Source organism: Gorilla gorilla, chromosome 18 (assembly GCF_029281585.2).
Source record: "Gorilla gorilla gorilla isolate KB3781 chromosome 18, NHGRI_mGorGor1-v2.1_pri, whole genome shotgun sequence".
NCBI classification, from domain to species: Eukaryota; Metazoa; Chordata; class Mammalia; order Primates; family Hominidae; genus Gorilla; species Gorilla gorilla.
This window is the reverse complement of record NC_073242.2, coordinates 24417052-24439106: the sequence shown is the minus strand read 5'-3', so window position 1 is coordinate 24439106 and position 22055 is coordinate 24417052. Positions and strand designations below refer to the sequence as shown.

Sequence of the window (22055 nt, the reverse complement as noted above, 5' to 3'; positions counted from 1 at the left end):
AAAATAATCCAGGAGAAAATGTTGATGGGAAAAGATCTTAATCATTAACAGCCACAAAGTAACAGGAATAAAGCTAGCAAAAATATTTAAAGTCATATATGATTATATTTTATTGCTGGCTATAGAAGACACTTGAAAGTGAAGAAACTTGTTCCTGGATATGAAGGTGTAACAATGCTCTAAGTTTAATTCAGTTATAAGAAATTGTTAACAAGAGTCTGCAAAATGATAACAAGTGATTTAAAAATTCTGTAAAGCAAATGGGGAAGTAACCCTCTAAAAAATTTCAAAAAGAAGAGGTTGTGAAGAAGGGAATCTGCATTATCAGGAAATAGCTGAACAGCACTGCATTGCCAGAGAGCACTTTGACTGAACAGAAAAAGTAACCCAGAAACAGATCCAAGTATATGTCAAAGATACTATTTCAAGGATTAGCATTTTAAATCAGTGGGGAAAGGGAATATTCAGTACTTGAAAACTTTTTAAAATGAGATAATAAAAATAATCCCAAATGATTAAAACATTAAAAGTAAAAGACGAAATCATGAAGCTATCAGTGAATAAGTATTTTTATACATAAACCATACGTGGCAGATTTCACTTGTTAATGTTAGAATACAACAAAAGCAAAGCAAAAAAGCAAACGCCTGAATATATTCTGCAAATGAGTTCTATCACCTTTAATGTTAGTGAAAAATGTTCTCAGATTCTGGTCATGACCCGGTTTGGTGGCTAAGTTTGTCTTTTAAAATATTATTAACTAAAATCCCATTTTTAATCTAGAAGCCACTTGATCAAAACCTAAAGATTATTTTAAAAATTGGGTTACCAATGGTGAGTTACAAGGCATTCTGGGTTGTAAAAAAGGTTGTAGTTTAGGAAAAAAAATTCGTTTGGCATTCTAGCTCATGCCTGTAATCCCAGCACTTTGGGAGGCCGAGGCGGGAATATTGGTTGGGTCCAGAAGTGAGACTATCCTGGGCAACCCTGCAACACCCCATCTCTACAAAAAATAAAAAAATCAGCTGGGCGTAGTAGCATATACCTGGGGTCCCAGCTCCTTAAGAGGCTGAGGCAGAGGATCACTTGAGCCTGGGAGGTTGAGGCTGTAGTGAGTTGTGATTGCACCACTGCACTCAGCCTAGGAAACAGAGCTACAGCCTCTCTCAAAATGAATAAACAAATAAAAATCAATAAAAGGTGTTGGCTGGGCACAGTGGCTCACTCCTATAATCTCAGCACTTTGAGAGGCCGAGGCGGGAGGATCAACTGAGGGCAAGAGCCTGGGGCCAGCCTGGCCAACAGGGTGAAACACCATCTCTATTAAAAATACAAAAATTAACCGGGTGTGGTGGCAGGCCCCGATAATCCCAGCTACTCAGGAGCCTGAGGAAGGAGAATCATTTGAACCCAGGAGGTGGAGGTTGCAGTGAGTCAAGATCGCACCACTGCACTCCAGCCTGGGCATTATGTAAGAGCGAAACTCCATCTCAAAACAACAACAACAAAAACAGAATGTGTTGCAGGGGATGGGAAAAGACGCTATCAAAACTGAAAGGATGAAAAGAACAGGACTCCTCAGGTATAATTAATATGTTTCAGAGTCAGAGATTATTTCAGATTTGGAAGAAGTCAAATAATTCATTTCACTTAAAGACACACAAGACCCAGTGTTGTAAATGATCTGGAAGATAAACATAGAGGAACATCATTAAGTAGAGTATTATCACTCAGCTTTCCAGGAAATAATGAGAAATAGTTAATCTCTGTGCTAGTAGGAAGAAAGGGAGCGGCTGAGTTTTACTGAGTGTAATGCAAAATGTTTATACGCTGCAATGCTGTAGGCAAACTTAAGATTTGGAAGGTTGCGCGTTATTTAGAAATATTTGAAATCTAAAGCATCATTAACATCCTACTTTCATACAAAATGCCCACAGAAGTGTGATCACCTGCAGTACCACACTCAAAAAAAAAAAAAAATTGTACATAATAGAACATCTATCCAAAAAAGATCAAAGAGGTTATGTGGGGGCTGAACGAAGACTGGTGATAATTCTAGCGACATAAAAAAACAGCATCAGCTCGGTGCAGTGGCTCATGCCTGTAATCCCAGCACTTTGGGAGGCCGAGGTGGGCATATTACCTGAGGTCAGGAGTTCGAGACCAGCCTGGCCAACATAGTGAAATCCCATCTCTACTAAAAATACAAAAATTAGCTGGGCATGGTGGTGGATGCTTGTAATCTCAGCTACTCAGGAGGCTGAAGCAGGAGAATTGCTTGAACCCAGGAGGCGGAGGTTGCAGTGAGCGGAGATCGCACCACTGCACTCCAACCTGGGCGACAGAGCGAGACTGTTTCAAAAAAAAAAAAAAAAAGAAAAGAGAAGAAACAGCATCACTTATTCAGGAAGAATTTAGATCCATGGACCTTCAAATATTTTTCTTCTAAATATACAGCATCTAACAAACAAAACAGTTAAATATTTATTTTCTGCCTTAAAGACTTCCAATTTTGCCAGAAAGGGAAGAGCTTCGAAAGTAAATAATATTTATGTTTTACAATGTTTCCAAGGAGTATGAGAGAGATGGTACCATTGGGAATACGAGAGAACCTTAGATGTACAGTTTCAAATCACTCTTTTTTTTGTCAGACGGAGTCTCGCTCTGTCGCCCAGGCTGGAGTGCAGTAGCGCGATCTCGGCTCACTGTAAGCTCTGCCTCCCGGGTTCCCTGCCTCAGCCTCCCGAGTAGCTGGGACTACAGGAGCCCGCCACCACGCCTGGCTAATTTTGTTTTTGTATTTTTAGTAGAGAGGGGGTTTCACCCTGTTAGCCAGGATGCTCTCGATCTCCTGACCTTGTGATCCGCCCATCTCAGCCTCCCAAAGTACTGGGATTACAGACATGAGCCACCACGCCCGGCCTCAAATCACTCTTACGTACAAAATTCAAAATGTCTCATCTGGTTATTCTTGCCTTTGGTTCAGGGGTTGGCAAACTTGTTCTATACAGGTCCAGTTAAACATTTTAGGCCTTGCGAGCCAGATGGTCTGTGAAAACTATTTAACTCTGCCATTGTAGCTTGAAAGCAGCCCAGACGATATGTAAATGAATGGGTGTAGGTACCTCCCAAAAAAGCTGGGCTAAAATAGGCCCAGATCTCTGTTCCAGAATAAAGAAGACAAATGCAATATCACAACCAAATGCAATGCATGAATCATGACTGGCTTCCGGTTTGAGAGATGGGGTGAAAGTGGTAGGGAGATGGATATAAAAGACATCCTTGGGGATGTTGCTCTAGACCAGATAGTGAACACCTCAACCAGGGCAACTTGTTGCAACTGATGGCAGTATCAAAGGGAGACGGGAAAAGTGGGAGGTATTTAAGAGTTAAAATTGGCCAGGAGCGGTGGCTCACGCCTGTAATCCCAGCACTTTGGGAGGCTGAGGCGGGCAGATCACAAGGTCAGGAGATGGAGACCACCCTGGCTAACATGGTGAAACCCCCATCTCAACTAAAAATACAAAAAATTAGCCGGGCATGGTGGCGGGCGCCTGTAGTCCCAGCTACTCGGGAGGCTGAGGCAGGAGAATGGTGTGAACCCGGGAAGCAGAGCTTGCAGTGAGCCGAGATCGTGCCACTGCACTCCAGCCTGGGCAACAGCGAGACTCCATCTCAAAAAAAAAAAAAAAAAAAAAAAAAGAGTTAAAATCAGCAGAGTACAGTAACCCACTGGCCTGTGAGACATACAGGAGAGGGAAGAGTAGAGCATGATTTCAAGGTTTCTAGATGGGTGACTGGATGAATGGGGGCGGCAACTATTTGAGCAAAGGAACGCAGGAGGAGGAAGTGGTACGGGGCAACACAAAGAGTTCAAGTTTGGACATACTGAGTTTTGAGGGGCCCAACATCAGCTGAAGACTTCCAGAAGAGGACCTAAACTGTGGGGAGATCTGAAACAAAGCCTTGGGAGGGAACAAAAAGGTTTGCATTTGACATTCAGAAGATCAGTGACTTCAGCAATAGAGTTATTTTAGTCAAGTGAGCAGAAGCCAGATTATGAGAGACTGATGTAATACATTAAAGACTGCAAGTACAGACTATTCCTTCAATAACACTGAAAGCGGGGAGGGAGAAATTCTGTAATAGCCTCAAAAGAATATGGGGATTTTGCCGGGTGTGGTGGCTCACACCTGTAATCCCAGCAATTTGGGAGGCCAAGGCAGGCAGATAGCTTGAGCTCAGGAGTTCAAGACTGGCCTAGGCAACATGGCAAAACCCCATCTCTACAAAACACACAAAAATTAGCCAGGCGTGGTGGCGAACGCCTGTAGTCCCAGCTACTCAGGGAGACTCACTGAGGTGGGAGGATTACTTGAGCTGGGAGGTTGAGGCTGTAGTGAGCCGTGTTCATGCCACTACACTCCAGTCTGGGTGACAAAGTAAGACGCTGTCTCCTCCAAAAAAAAAAAAAGAGTATGGAGGCTTAACAGAATTTTTTTAAGGATAGAGAAGATCTGAGTTTGTTTATCGTCCAAGGGGAAGGTGCAAGTTGCAAGCAAGTAGTAGAAGTTGCAAGACAGCAAGGATGTACACCGTGCTAAAAGCCCAATGCAGGAGCACGGATGGATGGGGATGGACAGCATTTTAACCTTTAAATATCTCCAGAAACTTTAATGTTAACACTTTTGGTTAAAACATCCCAATTATTGGTCATTCACCATTATGCCTCAAATGTCTTTTTCTTTAAAAAAAAAAAAAAAAAAAAACTACTTCAAACATAGAAAAGGCCATAAAAGAGTAATATAAAATATACTCATACACCTTAAGAAATGCGTTACTAATATGGCAGAAAAAACTCGTAGGTATTCTCTCTCTTTCCTTCGCCAGTGGGTGATTACCAGTGGTAATCACTCATGTAAATCTTTATATCTCACTACATTTGAATTCATCCCCTAAGCAATACATAGTGTTCTATATGCTTTACGTTTTATATAAACACTAACATACTGTGAACAAACAAGCAAGCAATACATTCTTGGGACAACTAGCAAAAATGTGGATATAAACTATCAGAAGATATTGTTGTTGTTCTTTTACTTAGGGGTGATAATGGTATTGTGGTTGTATAGGAGACTATGCTTATTCTTAGGATAATTACCTGTGGAAGGATTAAAGTTGAAGTGTCATAATGCTTGCATACTTACTTTTAAGTGGTTCAACAATAATGTGCACATGCATGCATACATGAGAGAGAGAAAGAGACGTGTGTCAAGTCAAGATGGGAAAATGTTCACCACCACCAGTTTTGGGTGGAGGGTATACGAGTGTTCACTATGTTAGTCTTCTTAATTTTTCTGTATGGATCATGTCAGGTGGATAAAAAATAGGATAGAACACTTTGGCCTATAAGAACAATATTGCTCCTGTTGAGCCTAGTCATCCCCCCAAAGCCTTCACTTTCATTACATGGTTTGTGGGCCCCCATATTAAAGAGTTATTTCACCTCTTTGGGGTCTAAGTGGTCAACTGCAAAAAAGAGGTCTCAAGTCTCAATTTAAACCATCAATAAATGTCTGAGGCACAGCCCCAAAATGGCAGCCCAGGGCTGGTCTGCAGAGTTGTCTAGTTTGACTAGCACAAGATTCTAAAAAAATTAAAAATGAGAACGTAAAAAAGCCAAATACGAATAGATCAAACAAAACAAAACAAAACAAAAAACCAAGCCACCACTATGTTCTCCCAATTCTGAACTACATGTAGTTCACAACAAAGAATGTTTGTGTGTCTGGGCTACTGTGCACGCTGTTTATACTAACTAGTACCTTGTTCTTCACTGGCCTCTAGGCTACTTCCTAATCTGTAAAATGAACATGATACTATCTACTCTGTAAAAGAAGTATTAAATGAGTTAGTAGTGTGTGGGCACAGTAAGCACCCCATAAGGATCAGCCACTGTATCGTTATTAATATTAATAACTTGGTAGGAGCTGGATATACCTAACTCATAAGAGGCCTTCACTGACTCTCCTGGTCTATTTTGCAAGCTAAAGTTTCTATTACCAATCCTAGTAACACTTAGAAAGATGTTTTAATGTAAATATGTAAAATATGCTGTTAAGTGGGGATTCATAAATTTTTTAAGAGACAAAAGTACAAATCTGGCTCTTCTTTGGAATGCCTTGGCTTCATCATCTGCATTTTCTAGTTGTTTTTTGAGACTGAATCTGACTGAGTCAGATTGCTGCACCCTCCTCACTTCCACCTTAGCCTCCACATCAATGCAGTCCACCCTAGTAAAATTCTTTTAGAAATAGGCACGATGTTTTTCCTTCTCAGACATTTTTTGAAGGCTTCTTCCTATGCCCACACCTGAGGCCTTCTTCTCATCTGAACCCACACCTGTAACACTTTTGATATTTTTGACTCACAGTTATTTTTGAGAAGCAAGATTCTTACACTCCTGTTGTTTCCATCCAAAAACAGGTTCCTTTCATTTCCCCAAGTGAAAAGGCATATTTGACATATTTTCTAAATATACTATCCCACTTCACTGTCTTGTTCAGTACCATTCCACCTTGCTTAGCTCACAGCAGGTACTCCATCATTTGTTGTATAACTAACCTCTCCCGAAGTTTTTAACCACATTTTTCATTATGCTGATGACCAGTACATTTGCTTCCAATCTGACTCCCCAGATGAACTTCAAATGACTAATTGCCTACTACTTGGCATTAGATCTAGTATTAACCAAACTCTTCTTGAAGAGTACAGGTCCTTCTATAAGAGTTATTAGGAAGATAATTTATTTGGCACCTAGATATCAGGCATTAAGGTAGTTCCTTTAATAACATGTCATGTAATTAAGTCTACACAGCAGCCTTATAGGGTTGGGTACTACTGTTTTACAGATTAGCAAAGAAGGTCAGATGTGTTATGGCCAAGCTCACACAGGTAATAAGGTGCTGGGAAATTAGGGAGTAAATATTAGTTCAGGACAATGACTTAAATTTGTATCCTTTCCAATAACAATGTGCCTATGCTAGAAAACTCACATTTGTGTCCTCTTCCTCATTACCAATCACATCCTGTATGTTGCCAAAGCACAGCATGGTGGTTACAAGCATATCTTTGGAGTCAGACAGATCTTGATGTGAGTCCAGGATCTGCTACTTATTCACTGTGAAATACCATAATATATTACAACGTACAGAGTAGTTCTTGGTATACAAAAGAGAGCACAGGTGTAGAAAGTGAGTAACTACCTGGCACAGTTAGGAAAGACTGCTCAGGCACATAGAGCAATTAAGTAACCTGCCCAAGGTCACACACACTGGGATATGGGGGCACCGGGATGTAAGGCCCCAGTCTATCTGATTCTAGACACTTTCTTCTTTATCAGTATGCTATACTGCCTCTAGAAGTGTGTTCTTGTATGGGCACCTTGATTCCCCCTCAACCCTAGCACCTAATTCTCTACCTGGCTTGTGGTAAAGCTTTCAAATAGTTGGATAAATGAATGGATGGACAGACTAACAGACCATCAAAACTTTCCAGAACATGTTGAAACAAACTGGGTTTTGAGAAAACCTGTAATCACATACTAGATTTATTTTCTGCCTCACAATCACTACCAAGCTCAGAGAAGCCACTCTGAGACAAATAACTGAATGCATTTCCTCTGTCTGAATATAATTTCCATGAGTGCCAGTCTTTTTATGGCATGTGGTAACTGAATGAGTTTGGGCAAGTTATTTAACGTCTTGGTATGTCAGATGCCTCTACTGAAAGTGGAGGTAAGAACTCAGTCTCACAACGTTGTTGAAGATTAAATGCATAATATGTATAACTGCTCAGCACATGGCCTGGGGGGAAGGGTGCTCAATTTTAGCTACAGTCTTATAGTCAACTTTAGCTATAAGCTCCTTATTAAAATGGGCAGAACCTGAAGGGAGAATCAGTAATTAAAATAATCATTTTAAAGTAGGTAACTTACAGGAAATATTCTAAGATCCCCCATTCATAACTCCCTATAAAGAACTCTTATATTAAAGCCCACATACTGATGAATACAAATACATCACCAAAAAGCTACGAATTTATCAACTTGCTATACAGCTAATGACGATAAGGTGTGAGTCTCGTAAGAAATGCCTTCTCTCACCTGACTGGTTTTTGCTGTTCTCCACCTCTCCGTTATTTTGTGGCTGTTGATTTGTTAAAGCACTGCTTTCTGACTGGCTGTTTAACACCTTAACAGCAGATCCAAGGTTTGCTGCTATAACAGGAAAATGCTGACCCCTCTTTAGAAGCTGTTTGTGTTCCTGGTGGCGAAATCGTGGAGGTACTTCACGAGGATACCGAGGCAAGGCCTGTGGCTGCTGTGGCTGCTGCGGCTGCGGCTGTGGCTGCTGCTGTGGCTGCTGCTGCTGCGGCTGCTGCGGCTGCTGCTGTTGCTGCTGCTGCTGTGGCTGCTGATTGTTGGCTGTAGCTCGCTTGGCATTATTATTAGTGCTGGTTGCTGTGGAAGTGCCGTTATTAGAGTTGGCAGGCTGAGGCTGGCTTACACTGGGCTTTATCTGTTCTGGCACTAATCCCAACAAAAGAAAAGGGGTGGAAAAGATTAGCCAGTAAAGTGTACCTCCAAAATAAGCCATCTAAATTCAAAGGCACTAAGAAAAATAATCCTAAAAAAACAGAAGCTTTCTGTGAGCAGGGATATCCTCATTTACAGGCTCAAATTTTGTTAGGAGGTGTCACTGCCAAGAGTCAAATTTCACTTCTGCTACCTACCTATCCAATAAGGGCCCAGGGACCTTTGGCCAAGACAACAACTCATGTTCACTATCTCTTTTACCACATTACACTCTGGTCAAAGACATCATCATCGGATCATTACAAAACCAGGGAACTCGCAATGACTCAAAGAACAAATGTGGCCAATCAATTTTCAGTAGTCCTAAGGGAATCCTCTATTCCTTGGCAACTGTTCTTATTCTGCCTCATTGTTAATGTGTTTGGTCTCTATTTTTCACCTTTGGAAGACAACACAAGAACAACACAAGGTTAGAAAACAACCTGCTGGTTTTCTTAACAAAAAGGCTAAGTTAACAATGTCTGTATTTGCTAAAAATGTAATATCTGAATCATATAAGACAAACTCAGAACATGGAACTAAAAACAAAGATAACGTTATCTATGAGATGAATCAAAATGAGATAAATAATCTGCATGCTCTATCTTAAATCTGAAAAATAAATCGGAAACTGCAAATAGGGAAATTTTTGACTCATAAAAGAGTGGAAAGAAAGAAATAAAACGGATGGAAATGCCTTAAGCCAGTGTAAGTAAACCCAGTTGGAGAAGTACAGAGATGAATGGTGTATGAGCTTTTGGTGCCAGGTTTCAACCCCAGCCCTGCCTTTACAAGCTTTCTGTCTTTGGGCAAGTTGTATAAACCTAACTGAGCCTGCTGTTTTCTCGGTAAAATGGAGATAGTAGCTACACCTTGCAGAGCTATCCTAAGGTTAAATGTCTTCATGTTTATAAAACACAGAACATAAGGCTATATAAACAGTGGCTATTCGTTAATGACTGACACAATACCACCTTATACTTTGGTAGCAGTTGAATGTTTCTATGAAATGCTTTAATGTACCCTCACAGATACCACTGTCAGATAAGTGAAGTGAAACACCCCCATGTTACTGGTGAGGGCACTCAGAGAAAAATCTCCATTCAAGGGTTAAGAGCTCCCACCCTGGAATTAAAACAGCCCACTATTCACCATCTGAGTTACCTCTGTGTCTTTCTCCTCCATAAAGTAGGAACAGTCTTGGTCAAGTGCCCAGTGTGTTGTAACCACTCAGTAAACAGAAGTGAAGTTATTACTGTGTCCAAAAGAAATCTTTATCAAATGCCTACAATATATATGACAATGTCATTAAAGCCTTGGTCACCTGAGTTTACAATAGCCACCAACTTCCTCTTCCACACTCTCAGCTCTAGCCTCCCTTCACCTAACAAACTGATCTCCCCATTTTCTTTCTTCTCTGAACATCTGGTAAATTTAGTCTATGCCATTTATACTTTTTTAATATAATATATGATCTCGGCCTCTTATTTTTTTTCAATGTGACTTCCATTTTTCTAAAGTAATACAAATTGTAGTTCAGGAAGAATTACAGTGAATAATTACAAATATTCCATCTACTGTTTATAATCCTTTCCATTCTTGATGCTCACTGATGAGTCTCTTACTGATAATTGGGGCAAAGTGCTTTCTAGGCCTAATTATGGGTGAAAATTTTGTCTCCCAGACAATATAATGCTTCTAATATGTTAACAATAACGTATATTCCTTCGTGTACCTCATGCAGTAATAAGCAGACACTGGCTATCAAAAACACTTCATGAAGACAATATGGCACTAGAATATTCTAAAGTACCTCTGAAACCTAAGGAAGATAAAGTACAGGCAGCCCTCCACATCCATGTGTGCCCCACCCACAGATTCAACCAACCATGGATCAAAAATACTAAGCAAACAAACAAACCAAAAAAAAAAATACAAATAAAAACCAATGCAATTATTTACACAGCATTTACATTATATTTGGTATTGTAAGTAATCTAGAGATGATTTAAAGTATATAGAAGAATGTGTCTAGGTTATATGCAAATACTACACCATTTTATATAAGGGACTTGAACATCCATGAATTCTGGTATCTGTTGGGGGTCCTGGAACCAATGCATCACAGATACCAAGGGACAACTGTATATGTAACATTATGAGGAACATAAAAATGCTTACTCAGCTTTTACATGCTTAGTACTGGACTTAGTGTGGCATCTGGCAATTGAACATCAACTTAAGGTGGCAGCTACCTGCTGCTGTAATACAGGTTTGTTGCCACTTCATTACTTTAAAAATCTAAACATTAAAAAAAAAATTGTGACAATTTTAGGTCCAAACAAAGTCTGTGAGAAAGGAGCAGGAAGATGCTTTTTATTTATCAAAGAACCAGAAGAAAACCTATATACAAAAACTGTGAATGATCTATATGAAGGCATGAACTCAAGTAACTGCTGTACTTCTGATCAGTAAAGTACCATGTGGAATACAAAGCTGAGATAGGTATTTATTTCCGGGGCCAGAAAGCGTCATTAAAACCAGTAAAGACATCAAGACAATGTAACTACTGATTATTACATGAAGCTAATCTGAAGTACAATCTTAGATACAAAATAAGACATAGAAGTAATGAGTGCAGAAGGAGTAAACAGTGAACGTAGGTGGGGGTTGCTAGGTAACAAATACCAATACTGACTAATACTGGCATGGTTTATGTGTAGTTAAAAATTTTAAGTTAATTATGTTCATAACCACCCAAACCACTGGAAGGGGGGAAAAAGGAAAATTAGATAACTTCATCTATTCAACGGACACGGAAAATGGAATTTTAAAAAATTTCAAAGTTCTGGTTAATGCAAACTAGGATGCTAAATAGAAGCCCCCAATTATCTGTGTCACAATAAATGTGAATGGGTTAAGTTCACTTGTTAAAAGATAAAGCCTCTTAAACTAAGAAAGGAAAAACAATATACTTTGCAAAAAGCACTCCTAAAACAAAACAGTGCAGCAAGGTTAAAAAAAAAATAGAGAGGAAGATATACAACCAAGAAAGGCTAAGAAAATTAAAATGAAAACAATATTGATATCAGACAAAATAAAATTCAAAGAGAAAAGCATTATAAAGGATAAGACAAATTTCATATTCATAATAAAAAAAAACTAAAAAGATTGAGCAATTAAGCACTTTCATATGCCAAGCCTCATAATACCAAAACATGCAAAATAAATGGAGACAGAGAAAACCGGAAAACAGCAAAACCATGTATCTTGAAAACAGGTAACATCTTTTTGACAAATACCCATGAAACAATCATAGGTTAACATGCATGCATGCATGTACACGTGTGCACACACACACGCACATACATGCCATACAGCAGCAAAGAAAACATCAAAAAATTGCAAAGGCTAGAAATAATACAGTGGATATTTCTGGATTACAATGCAATGTCACTAAAATGATAAAACTAGCAAATAAAAATCTGCCTTAAATAAATTTCAACTGCGTAACACAAATTTTGCAGCTAAAAACAGAAAAGAAAAAGAAGAAAAAAGTACATTTCAAGATGAAGAAGAAATAAACACTAAATTACAGGGTTACCAAGAAATTAATACTGGAAACACTGCATACAATACATTTTAAGATCCAGCTAAACCAGTGCACAAAAAAAAATTCATAGCCTTATTTCCAACAAGAACATAATAATCCAACTCAAGAAGGGGGAAAACACCCGCACACACTAAAGGGAATAGAAAGACGGAATTAGTAAATATAAAAGAGAGATCAATGACTTTTAAAGTAAATCTATATAATCCAAGGCATGCTTCTATGAAAAAGAATAGTTAAAACTTTATTAAAAAAATGAAAATGGAAAAAAATAACCTTCGGCAATTAATATATTTATCTTCAAATCTATAAATAGTTTGAAAAGCTGGAGGAGGGAGTAATTTAACACTGACCATAGAAGAGGCAGGAAATCTAAATAGATTAACTAGTTTACATAGAAGAAATAAGACAAATTTATGAAAGTGTCCATCAGGATCAGATAATTTCCCTGATGAATACTACCATACTTTTTCTTTTTCACTAGTATATACTTGTTTTTGGAGACAAGAGTCTCGCTCAGGCTGGAGTGCTGTGGTGCAGTCTTGGCTTACTGCAACCTCCACCTCCCTGGTTCAAGTGATTCTCATGCCTCAGTCTGAGGAGAAGCTGGGATTACAGGTGTGTGCCACCAGCCCCGGCTAATTTTTCTATTTTTAGTAGAGATGGGGTTTTGCCATTGGCCAGGCTGTCTCGAACTCCTGATCTCAGGTGATCCTCCTGCCTTGGCCTCCCGAAGTGCTGGGAGCCACTGCACATGGCCTTTAATAGTGTTTTTTTTTTTAGGCAGGGTTTTGCACTTGTTTCCCAGGCTGGAGTGCAATGGCGCGATCTTGGATCTTGGCTCACTGCAACCTCTGTCTGCCTCCCAAAGTCTTGCAACAACAAGACCTTGTTTCAAAAAAAGAAAAAAGAAAAAGAAAAAGAAACATGTATCTCTAAATCTAATTGCATTTAAATTATTGGAGAGCACAGTATAAAAGATGGAGCACCAACATAACACTGTTACCAATAAGTCAGGCTAAATTTTGGTCATCCCAAACAATGGGAATAAAAAACAAGAGATATAAATAGCACTGGGAATGAAAAAGACACAAATTCAAACGTGGAGATTACCAAAAGACAAGAAAATACTATGTACAATCTATCCCAGTAAAACAAAACCCAACTAAATTGAACTATGTTATACAACAGGGGTTGGCAAGTTCTTTCTGTAAAGATGAGAAAGTAAATATTTTGGGCTTTGCAGACCACAGAATCTGTGACAACTACTCAACTCTGCCAGTGTAGCACCAGAGCAGTCATAGACAACAGGTAAATGCAAACAAATGGATGTGACTATATTTCATAACACTGCATATGCAAAAACAGGCAGTGGGCCAGATTTCACTTGCAGACTGTAGTTTTCCAAACTCTGCTTTATCAAATATAATTTACCAGAATAGGCTCACAGAGGAATAGAAGGTCCTATAGTATAACAGCAGAAACTGTGAAAGGGTCTCCCAAGATTTATCCCTCCAAAACACACCAGGAATACAAAAAACAAAAAAGCCAGGCACAGCAGCAGACGTCTGTAGTCCTGAGGCAGGAGGATCGCTTGAGCCAAAAAGTTCAAGTCAGGCATGGGCAACATGGTAAGGCCCCAACTCCTGAATAACATAACATAACATAACATAAAACATAACATAACATAACATAACATAACATAACATAACATAACATAACATAACATGCACCAGGCTCAGATAACTTTACAGGGGGCGTGTGTGGATGGGTGTGTATCCTCAAGAAACATGTAATATTAATCTTACCTAAACTGTCCCAGGACAAGAAGTATAGGTTCAAAAGACTGGATGGATTCAAATCTCAGCTCTGCAACTTACTAGCTATATGACCATGGGCAAGGCACTTAACCACACTGCCTCTGCTGACTCACATCTCGAATGTTTTGGTCTCAAGGTCCTTTATACTCTGAAACACTGAGAACTCCAAAAGGTTTCGTTTGTGTGTGTTGTATATACATTTACCATAATAAAAGTTTAAACAAATATTTTAAGTGAGTTAAAAATAAATTTATTACATACGAACATAGATACATTTAAAAAAAATTATTCTATTTTCCATAACAAAATTAGTGAGAAGCATGGCACTGCTTAACATTTCTGTAAGTCTCTCTAACATCTGGCTTAACAGAAGGCAGGTGGATTATCACATATGTGCCTGCATCCAATTTGTTGTGGTATCCCACACTGTGTCACCTCTGGAAAACTCCAGTATATACTCATAATAAAAGTGAAACAGGCAAATAAAGTCTTCCTGTTATTATGAAAATTGATTTGACCTCATGGATCTCATGAAAGAGTTTTGAGGAGCCTCCTAGGGATCCTGTCCTCAGGTAAACTTCGAGAACCACTGCTACAGAATATGCACACATGGGATGCAACTGAATATATGGTTCTGGAGTTCAAAAAGGTTTGGATTAAAAATATGGATTTAAGATTCAACATACAGGTGAGAAAAGAGTTGCAGAGGAAGAAATGACAAAACCTAAGAATGGGTTTAAGCAGCAGATAGAAGGAGGGAAGTAAAGGCAAGAATAAGTCATAACTGCCAGAGTGACGGGAGAGAAACTTCATTTTAGGTAATGGCTTAACTATCTATGTAGTTACTCAAGCAGGAATTTCTTCCTCAATTTCTCCCTACTCCCCTGTATCTAGTCAGTCAACAGGCCCAACAGATTACCTCAAATTCAAATGCATCCTGTGTCTCCAACGCCACTCCTTTGATTTAGGCCCTCAACAATTTACTCTCACAAAAACCTCCTAATGGGACTGCAGGCCTGGCTCAAGTCTTGATCCCTGCCCCACCCACTTTCACACATCCCGAAATCTATCATCTACCTGCCCCAAGTTATCTGTATCATAAAACCACTTTTGGAACTCCTTTCTAAACTCCTTGGCATGGCCCCTCTCTACCTTTTTCCAGATTCATATCCTACTATGTCCACACTCACTGCATTCTCTTCTACCACACCAAATACTTGCAATTCCCCAAAACGTATCACGTTCTTTCATGCTATTTCTTTTGCTCAAAATGCCTTGATACCTTTCTTGCAAATATTTTTGTCCTTTTTGCCTAGAAAACATCTAATTTCCCCCACTCCCAGACTGGGCGTATCTTAGAAGTATGTTATGTTACGACAACCAGATTGCCCTCCTCTATTCTGATGAAACTCTTACAAATCCCTTACAATGCAGTCAATGTGCTCTGTAAGTGCTGGTTTCTTATTTCTCCTTCACTTTATCACTAGCATTTCCTGAACCAAGCAAAGCAAATGCTGGTTGAATGAATAATCCAGGAATTGCCAAGCATACACAAAATGACTGGATCTATACAAAACAAGATAGAACAATACTGAGGATTAAACACTGTGGAATATCAATATTCAAGAGGTGCAATAATGAAGAACCAGTAAAGAAAAGAGAAAGAATGATCAAGAGGAAGAGTAAGTAAGAACGATGGTCACTGGTTAGTATGCTGCTGAATGCATCAATAGTTTTAAATAAATCTCTGCTCTAAAAAACACCTACAGCCGGCATGGAGAGAGCAGGACAAGACCAGCCACTGAGATCATTAATGTGAGAAGGTTCTCTAATTAGCCCTGAGACTGCCCTGGTCCATATCAAAAAAGATTTTAATGTAAAAGAGTTTCATTTAGCTAGGATAAAACATAGATATCTAGTAAAGAGCTCTATTTTTAGGGTTTTTTTTTTTTTTTTTTGGTCATACTGTGACCCCACCCATCTATTTCACAGTTTTAAAGAAACGGGAAAAAAATTTTAACTGGTCCAAAAATGAACAAGTTAAACTTTTAAGAATGGAAAAATTATCTATTCAAAGAATTCACCCTACCTTTTCCTAGTCTGTGTTCCAAATCAGGACCCCCCACTTTGTGAAACAATGAAATGCACCAATAAGACAAATAAATTAATTTTTGCTAAGCTTTGCTATTCTACAAGCTTTCTTGATATTTCTTATATAAAAACATATCATTCTGTAAGTCTAAAACTGTTTTAAAAAATAGCCTCTTAATTGAAAAAAAATAGCAATTGTCTTATATTCACATGAAAACCCAAGAACAGACAATATAACCAAAGTTCTAAATATACCAAGTTCTAAATTTATAATACCATTTTAATTAATACTTCTTTAAATGTTTAAAATACTTTGTCACCTTAATAAACTGATTTCAGAAAATATTTAATGAACTTCACTTTGACTATCTACAAGTTTAACAGAAAGAATTTAAATGTGGACCAGCCAACAATCATTTACCAATCCCCAAAACATCAATTTCCACGCCTTAATACCTCAAGCCCTTACATTATTCCTATCTGTCAAAGTCTACTATTTAACTTTGTATAATAGTTTTCACATTGGCTACTTTGTAAATCTTCTAAAACATTGGCAGAAATACAGTACACAAAACGCTGCTTTAACACATGTCACTTTAAGAGACTGGAGTGCTAAGTTGACCTCTAGAAAATATAACTTAGTAAACACCTATAAAATATACAGTACATTTTAATACTTCTCTTGGCAAACTTTAAATTTACCTACAATTACTATTTCTATATGAGTCGTTATATAGGAAAACAAAAAACCATCAGGTTAAGCTCCTAGAAGACAAGATGAAGTGTACCAATGACAGCTCTTCAGTTAGAAAATGTTATTCTCAAGTAAGAGCAACAACATAGGATTTTCCTAAGTATCTTTCATTGTAATTAAGATTTTTTTTTTTTGAGACAGAGTCTCGCTCTGTCCCCCAGGCTAGAGTGCAGTGGCACGATCTTGGCTCACTGCAAGCTCCACCTCCCGGGTTCACGCCATTCTCCTGCCTCAGCCTCCCGAGTAGCTGGGACTACAGGCGCCCGCCACCACGCCTGGCTAATTTTTTGTGTTTTTAGTAGAGATGGGGTTTCACCGTGTTAGCCAGGATGGTCTTGATCTCCTGACCTCATGATCCGCTCGCCTCGGCCTCCCAAAGTGCTGGGATTACAGATGTGAGCCACCGTGCCCGGCCAAGAAAATTTTTTTTTACCTTCTCAAGTGAGATTAGGCGTTATCACCAAGACAAAGGTGTACTGAAACAATTCACTAACAAATCAAGAAGGGTTTTTAAAAATCACAAGACAAACTTTCTACCGCTCTAACAGGTTAACTCTGAATGTTTGATGCTTTAAAAATCCTTAAAGTACAATTGCTCAAATATTTTTAAAAGTGTCATCTACAGACTTTTTAATAAGAATTCTTTAAAATATTACAGGCAAATATTTTACACTCTTAGGAGCCAAAAAATAAAAGCCTTATAGATAGAAGAAAAGTTAATATATAACCTACCACATTTAAAATTTAACTGTTTTTCAGGCAAAATCACATATTTCTTTCTTCTCTATTGTTAGTTTCTAATATCTAATTGTATTCTCTTTACTTGTAAACTCTGAAATCAATGATTCTAGCTGTTCCACTAAAATAATAAAGTAGCTTTCAATAATTTTCACATGAAAGAATCTGCCTAATCATCAGAGGGAGAGCAAACAAGTTTGGGTGCAATCGGTTCTTCCAGCTTTCCTAAACAGCAGCAGCATTATCACACTGGGGTACAGATTTTCAAAAGTCACAAACCTGATGAGAACTTCAAAGTAGATTAGAAAATTTTCTACACCAAGAAAATTCCAAAAGAAAGGTGTTTCCAACTTCTGTTGCTTTCCCACTCTGCAGCTTTCAATAGAAAATGAAGGAAAAGCATAGTGACATTTTACTGCTCTCAAAGTACTGCTTGCCAACTTCTTCCAACCTGTATTTGAGGCCCAATAACTTGAATTCTATCTCATTATATTTTAAGGGATTGCAAGGGGCAGAGAAGTCAGGTAGCTGAATAATGCAAAGTGCAGTTCTATTCAATGAAAGTGAGTTCATAAATCAAACTTATTTAAAACATGGCCAAACACTGTACTACAACAAAAATCCTCTTCTTGCTCATTAATAAGCATGCTGGATGATTTATAACATATTTCCTCTGTATAATATACATCCCCTGTCCAGTACTAACTTCAGTCGGTTGTGGAACTCTGAGGGGCAGAGAGGGAAAGTCTAGCTTTTAAGCTGATAGACATAAGACGTGGTGTTAGAATTTCTGTTGTAGTAAATGGCTGCAGCTTTAAGTGCCAGTAGCTGATCTGGAAAATACTAAATGTTTGCCAATCCATTAACTCCTGCCAATTCTTAGCAAGTCATTTCAATTAAATGGCTGTTTAAAAACTTAAAAACTAAGGTTTAAAAACTGATATCAAATATAACTGTACTTACATTTTACACAAGCAAGTCTTAATATTTCTATTGAAAAGTTCCTAAAAATACCAAACAGCAAGATATCTTAATCAGTTAAAAATCAGACACCAAATTTAAAATAAATATTAAAGCGAAATGACTTAGTTTTAATTCACTTCAGAAATTCTAGAAAATCAGGAAGTATATATTTTCCTGGGCCTTAGGGAAGCACCTAGCTCTGCTTACTCAAGGGACTCTATCTTCTTCTCTTTTTTTTGTTTTTGATACGGTGTCCTGTTGGGTCACCCAGGCTGGAATGCAGTGGCACGATATCGGCTCGCAGCAGCCTCCACCTCCTGGGTTCAAGCGATTCTCAAGCCTCAGACCTCCTGAGTAGCTGGGACTACAGGTGTGAGAAACCACGCCCAGCTAGTTTTTTTTATTTTTAGTAGAGATAGGGTTTCACTGTGTTGGCCAGGCTGGTCTCAAACTCCTGACCTCAAGGGATCCACCCGCCTCTGCCTCCCAAAGTGTTGGGATTACAAGAGTGAGCCACTGCGGCCAGCGGGACTCTATCTTCTACCCAAATACTAACCACCGTAAATTACCAACACAAAAAGAAACACAGCTGATTTGTCTTGATACACTCCCCCAGGTCAAGATCATTGAATAATATATTTCCCAGAGCTTTTTCACTAATGAAATTCCGGAATTCCAGATGAAATGGCCCAATTACTAAATTCTGCTCTTCAGCAAAATGAGCAAGTTATGTCTGTTGTAAAGCACAGGATCCTCTTTCTGAGATGGAGGATACCCACAATATTCACAATGTGCTATTTTCAATATCTTTGGTTAATGGAACCTTTGAGTCTTGCCCAAATATGTAATTCAGAAAAGTGTGATGATCAAAGGTCTGTTTCCCAGATTCAGGCACACCTTTTTTTTTTTTTGCTCTGTTGCCCAGGCTGGAGTGCAGTGCTGCAACCTCGGCTCACTGCAAGCTCCACCTCCTGGGTTCACGCCATTCTCCTGCCTCAGCCTCCTGAGTAGCTGGGACTACAGGCACCCGCCACCACGCCCAAATAATTTTGTTTTTGTATTTTTAGTAGAGATGGGGTTTCACCGTGTTAGCCAGGATGGTCTCAATCTCCTGACCTCGTGGTCCGCCCGTCTCGGCCTCCCAAAGTGCTGGGATTACAGGCATGAGCCACCGTGCCCGGCCTAGGCACCCTTTTCAAAAGAAAAAAATTCAGATCGCCTATTAATCTCTCTTCCATAACATAAAAGTACAGCATGGCTCTCTTCAAATTTGCTTATTAGAACTGTTTAGAAGCAAAAGATTCTTCAGCCTTACACTTACTAATCAGAATCCATATATTTAAAAACAAGTATCACATGGGGTTCTCATGTCTGAGTAAGTCTGGAAAACAGTTCTGGAAGACACTGTAGCAATGTCTAGAGAGCTTCAGCTTCCATTTGTGACTCAAAATTTAAAAATAAGAAAAAACATAAACATAATACCTGAACATTCAAGTAGAAGTTAGTTCCCACTGAGTTTTTAATTCCCTAAAGTTATATAATAAAGAAACTGTCATTAAATCACTGAAGATATAAATTAGTTAAGAAATACAGAATGGTTAGTTGATTTTTTAAATTAGGAAAAAAGTCCCAAATATACAGTATAAAAATAAACTTCAGCTAAATTAAACAATTAATACTATAAAATGCTAGAGATTTTAAAAGCTTTTACAAAACATGGGCAAACTATTTTCTAAATCTGGAAAAATGGTATGTTTTCTCAGCATAGCAATTAGTCAAGAACTTTAAGAATAAAAAACACATTTGATAAAATAGATAAAATACTGATGTGTATTTTTTCAAATGTGTATATTCCAATTTAAAGGGGAAACTGGAAAATACCTGTCCTTTAGAACAAATTAAAGGGATCCATTCTGTTCCTTCCCAACCCTCCTCACCTCGACTTTCCCTAATCTAAGGAAAGATATGTTTTAGTTTAAGGATACTAAATCTAATACAGAGAAGCATTCAACACACTAGAGTTTAGGACTGAAGTCCAAGCTAATAGTACAAATGTGATTTAATTGTGCTTTCCTCCTTCTGAACATGTATTTGCATCTTCAGCGTATGTATTCCCAGTGGGGCACCTGGGATTAGGCAAAATTTAGATATTCTTGCCTCGTATCTCCTCAGAATGACTTCATATATACGATATGGTCCACAATGTGGGAAATATTTGCATCAAATACATCTGATGAAATGCTAATGAGTTTATTATACAAACAGCTCAAGTAAACTGCTAAATAAAACTCTAGGTCCAAGAACTAAATGGGCAAATAGTAAGGATGGGCAATTCATAAAAAGAAAAAAGTGTGGCCGAGCACAGTGGCTCACGCCTGTAATCCCAGCACTTTGGGAGACCGAGGCAGGTGGATCATTTGAGGTCAGGAGTTCGAGTCCAGCCTGGTCAACACAGTGAAACCCTGTCTCTACTAAAAGTACAAAAATTAGCTGGTCGTAGTGGCAGGCGCCTGTAATCCCAGCTACTCAGGAGGCTGACGCAGGAGAATCGCTTGAACCTGGGAGGTGGAGGTTGCAGTGAGCTGAGATCGCGCCATTGCACTCCCGCCTGGGCGACAGAGTGAGACTACACGTCAAAAAAAAAAAAAAAAAGATAAAAAGAAAAAAGTACAAGTGATTATGCATGGCAAACAAATAAATACAAGTCAAAGAAAAAAGACCAATTTTGGCCTGCCAAATTTATGAAGTTGATAGATCCCATCCTCACGTTTTAAGACCTATTCCTTGCACTGCACTGTGATTCACCTTTGCTGGGCTGGGTTCTACTTTAATGGGAAGCAAAAGCAAATCACTTCTGGGTATGGAGGAACCCTGAATTAGCTGGAGAAACTGCTAGCACGTCATTTCAAGGGACTGAAAGGTTGCTAGGATATTGCAAAACCACAATGGTGGATATTAAAATTTACCAAGTATCAGTTAGATGCCAGGCAATGTATCTGTTATCTCTTTATTCTCTTTGTGAGTCGATAAATTTGAAATATTATTCCCATTTTACAGATGAGGCAAATGCAGTTCAGAAAGCTATTCATGCTCGAACGTCTAGTAAATGGCAGAGGTGAAATTTAAAACCCAATCTGACTCCCAAACAAGTGTTCCTTCTAGTATACATTATTTTCATCTTAATTATAAGGGCAAAAACAAACTCTCTAAAAATAAAGGGCTAACTACCGATTAACCACTTTAAAAATTATTTCATAGCCATTAATGTTTTTTTCATATCTACTTCCTGTTTCCTTTGTCCTGTAGATCAGTCTCATCAGACATAAATTTCTACCAAATTTAATAATGTATTAGTATTTACAAACAACAAATCTACGTTTGTTAGAAATAATCCTTGCCTAAAGCCAAAACGGGTCTCCTTAGCATTCTTCATAGCCTCCCTGA

The 22055-nt window shown here is 38.5% G+C and overlaps 1 protein-coding gene across 22 annotated transcripts in view; it reads right to left on the bottom strand.

The window, feature by feature from the left end:
• TNRC6A (trinucleotide repeat containing adaptor 6A) overlaps positions 1 to 22055 on the bottom strand; it is a 218311-nt gene that overhangs the window by 40801 nt on the left and 155455 nt on the right. For 19 of the 22 annotated variants that reach the window (XM_055365511.2, XM_055365510.2, XM_055365508.2 and 16 more), the window contains one exon: positions 8165 to 8590. The exons of 1 other annotated variant lie outside the window; for it this stretch is intronic. In XM_055365511.2, the coding sequence (XP_055221486.2) occupies positions 8165 to 8590 (426 nt within the window). Of the gene's footprint in view, positions 1 to 8164; positions 8591 to 9799; positions 18582 to 18611; positions 18637 to 22055 lie in introns of those variants that run through there. 2 more of the 22 variants (XM_055365520.2, XM_055365524.2) reach the window with 2 other exon arrangements.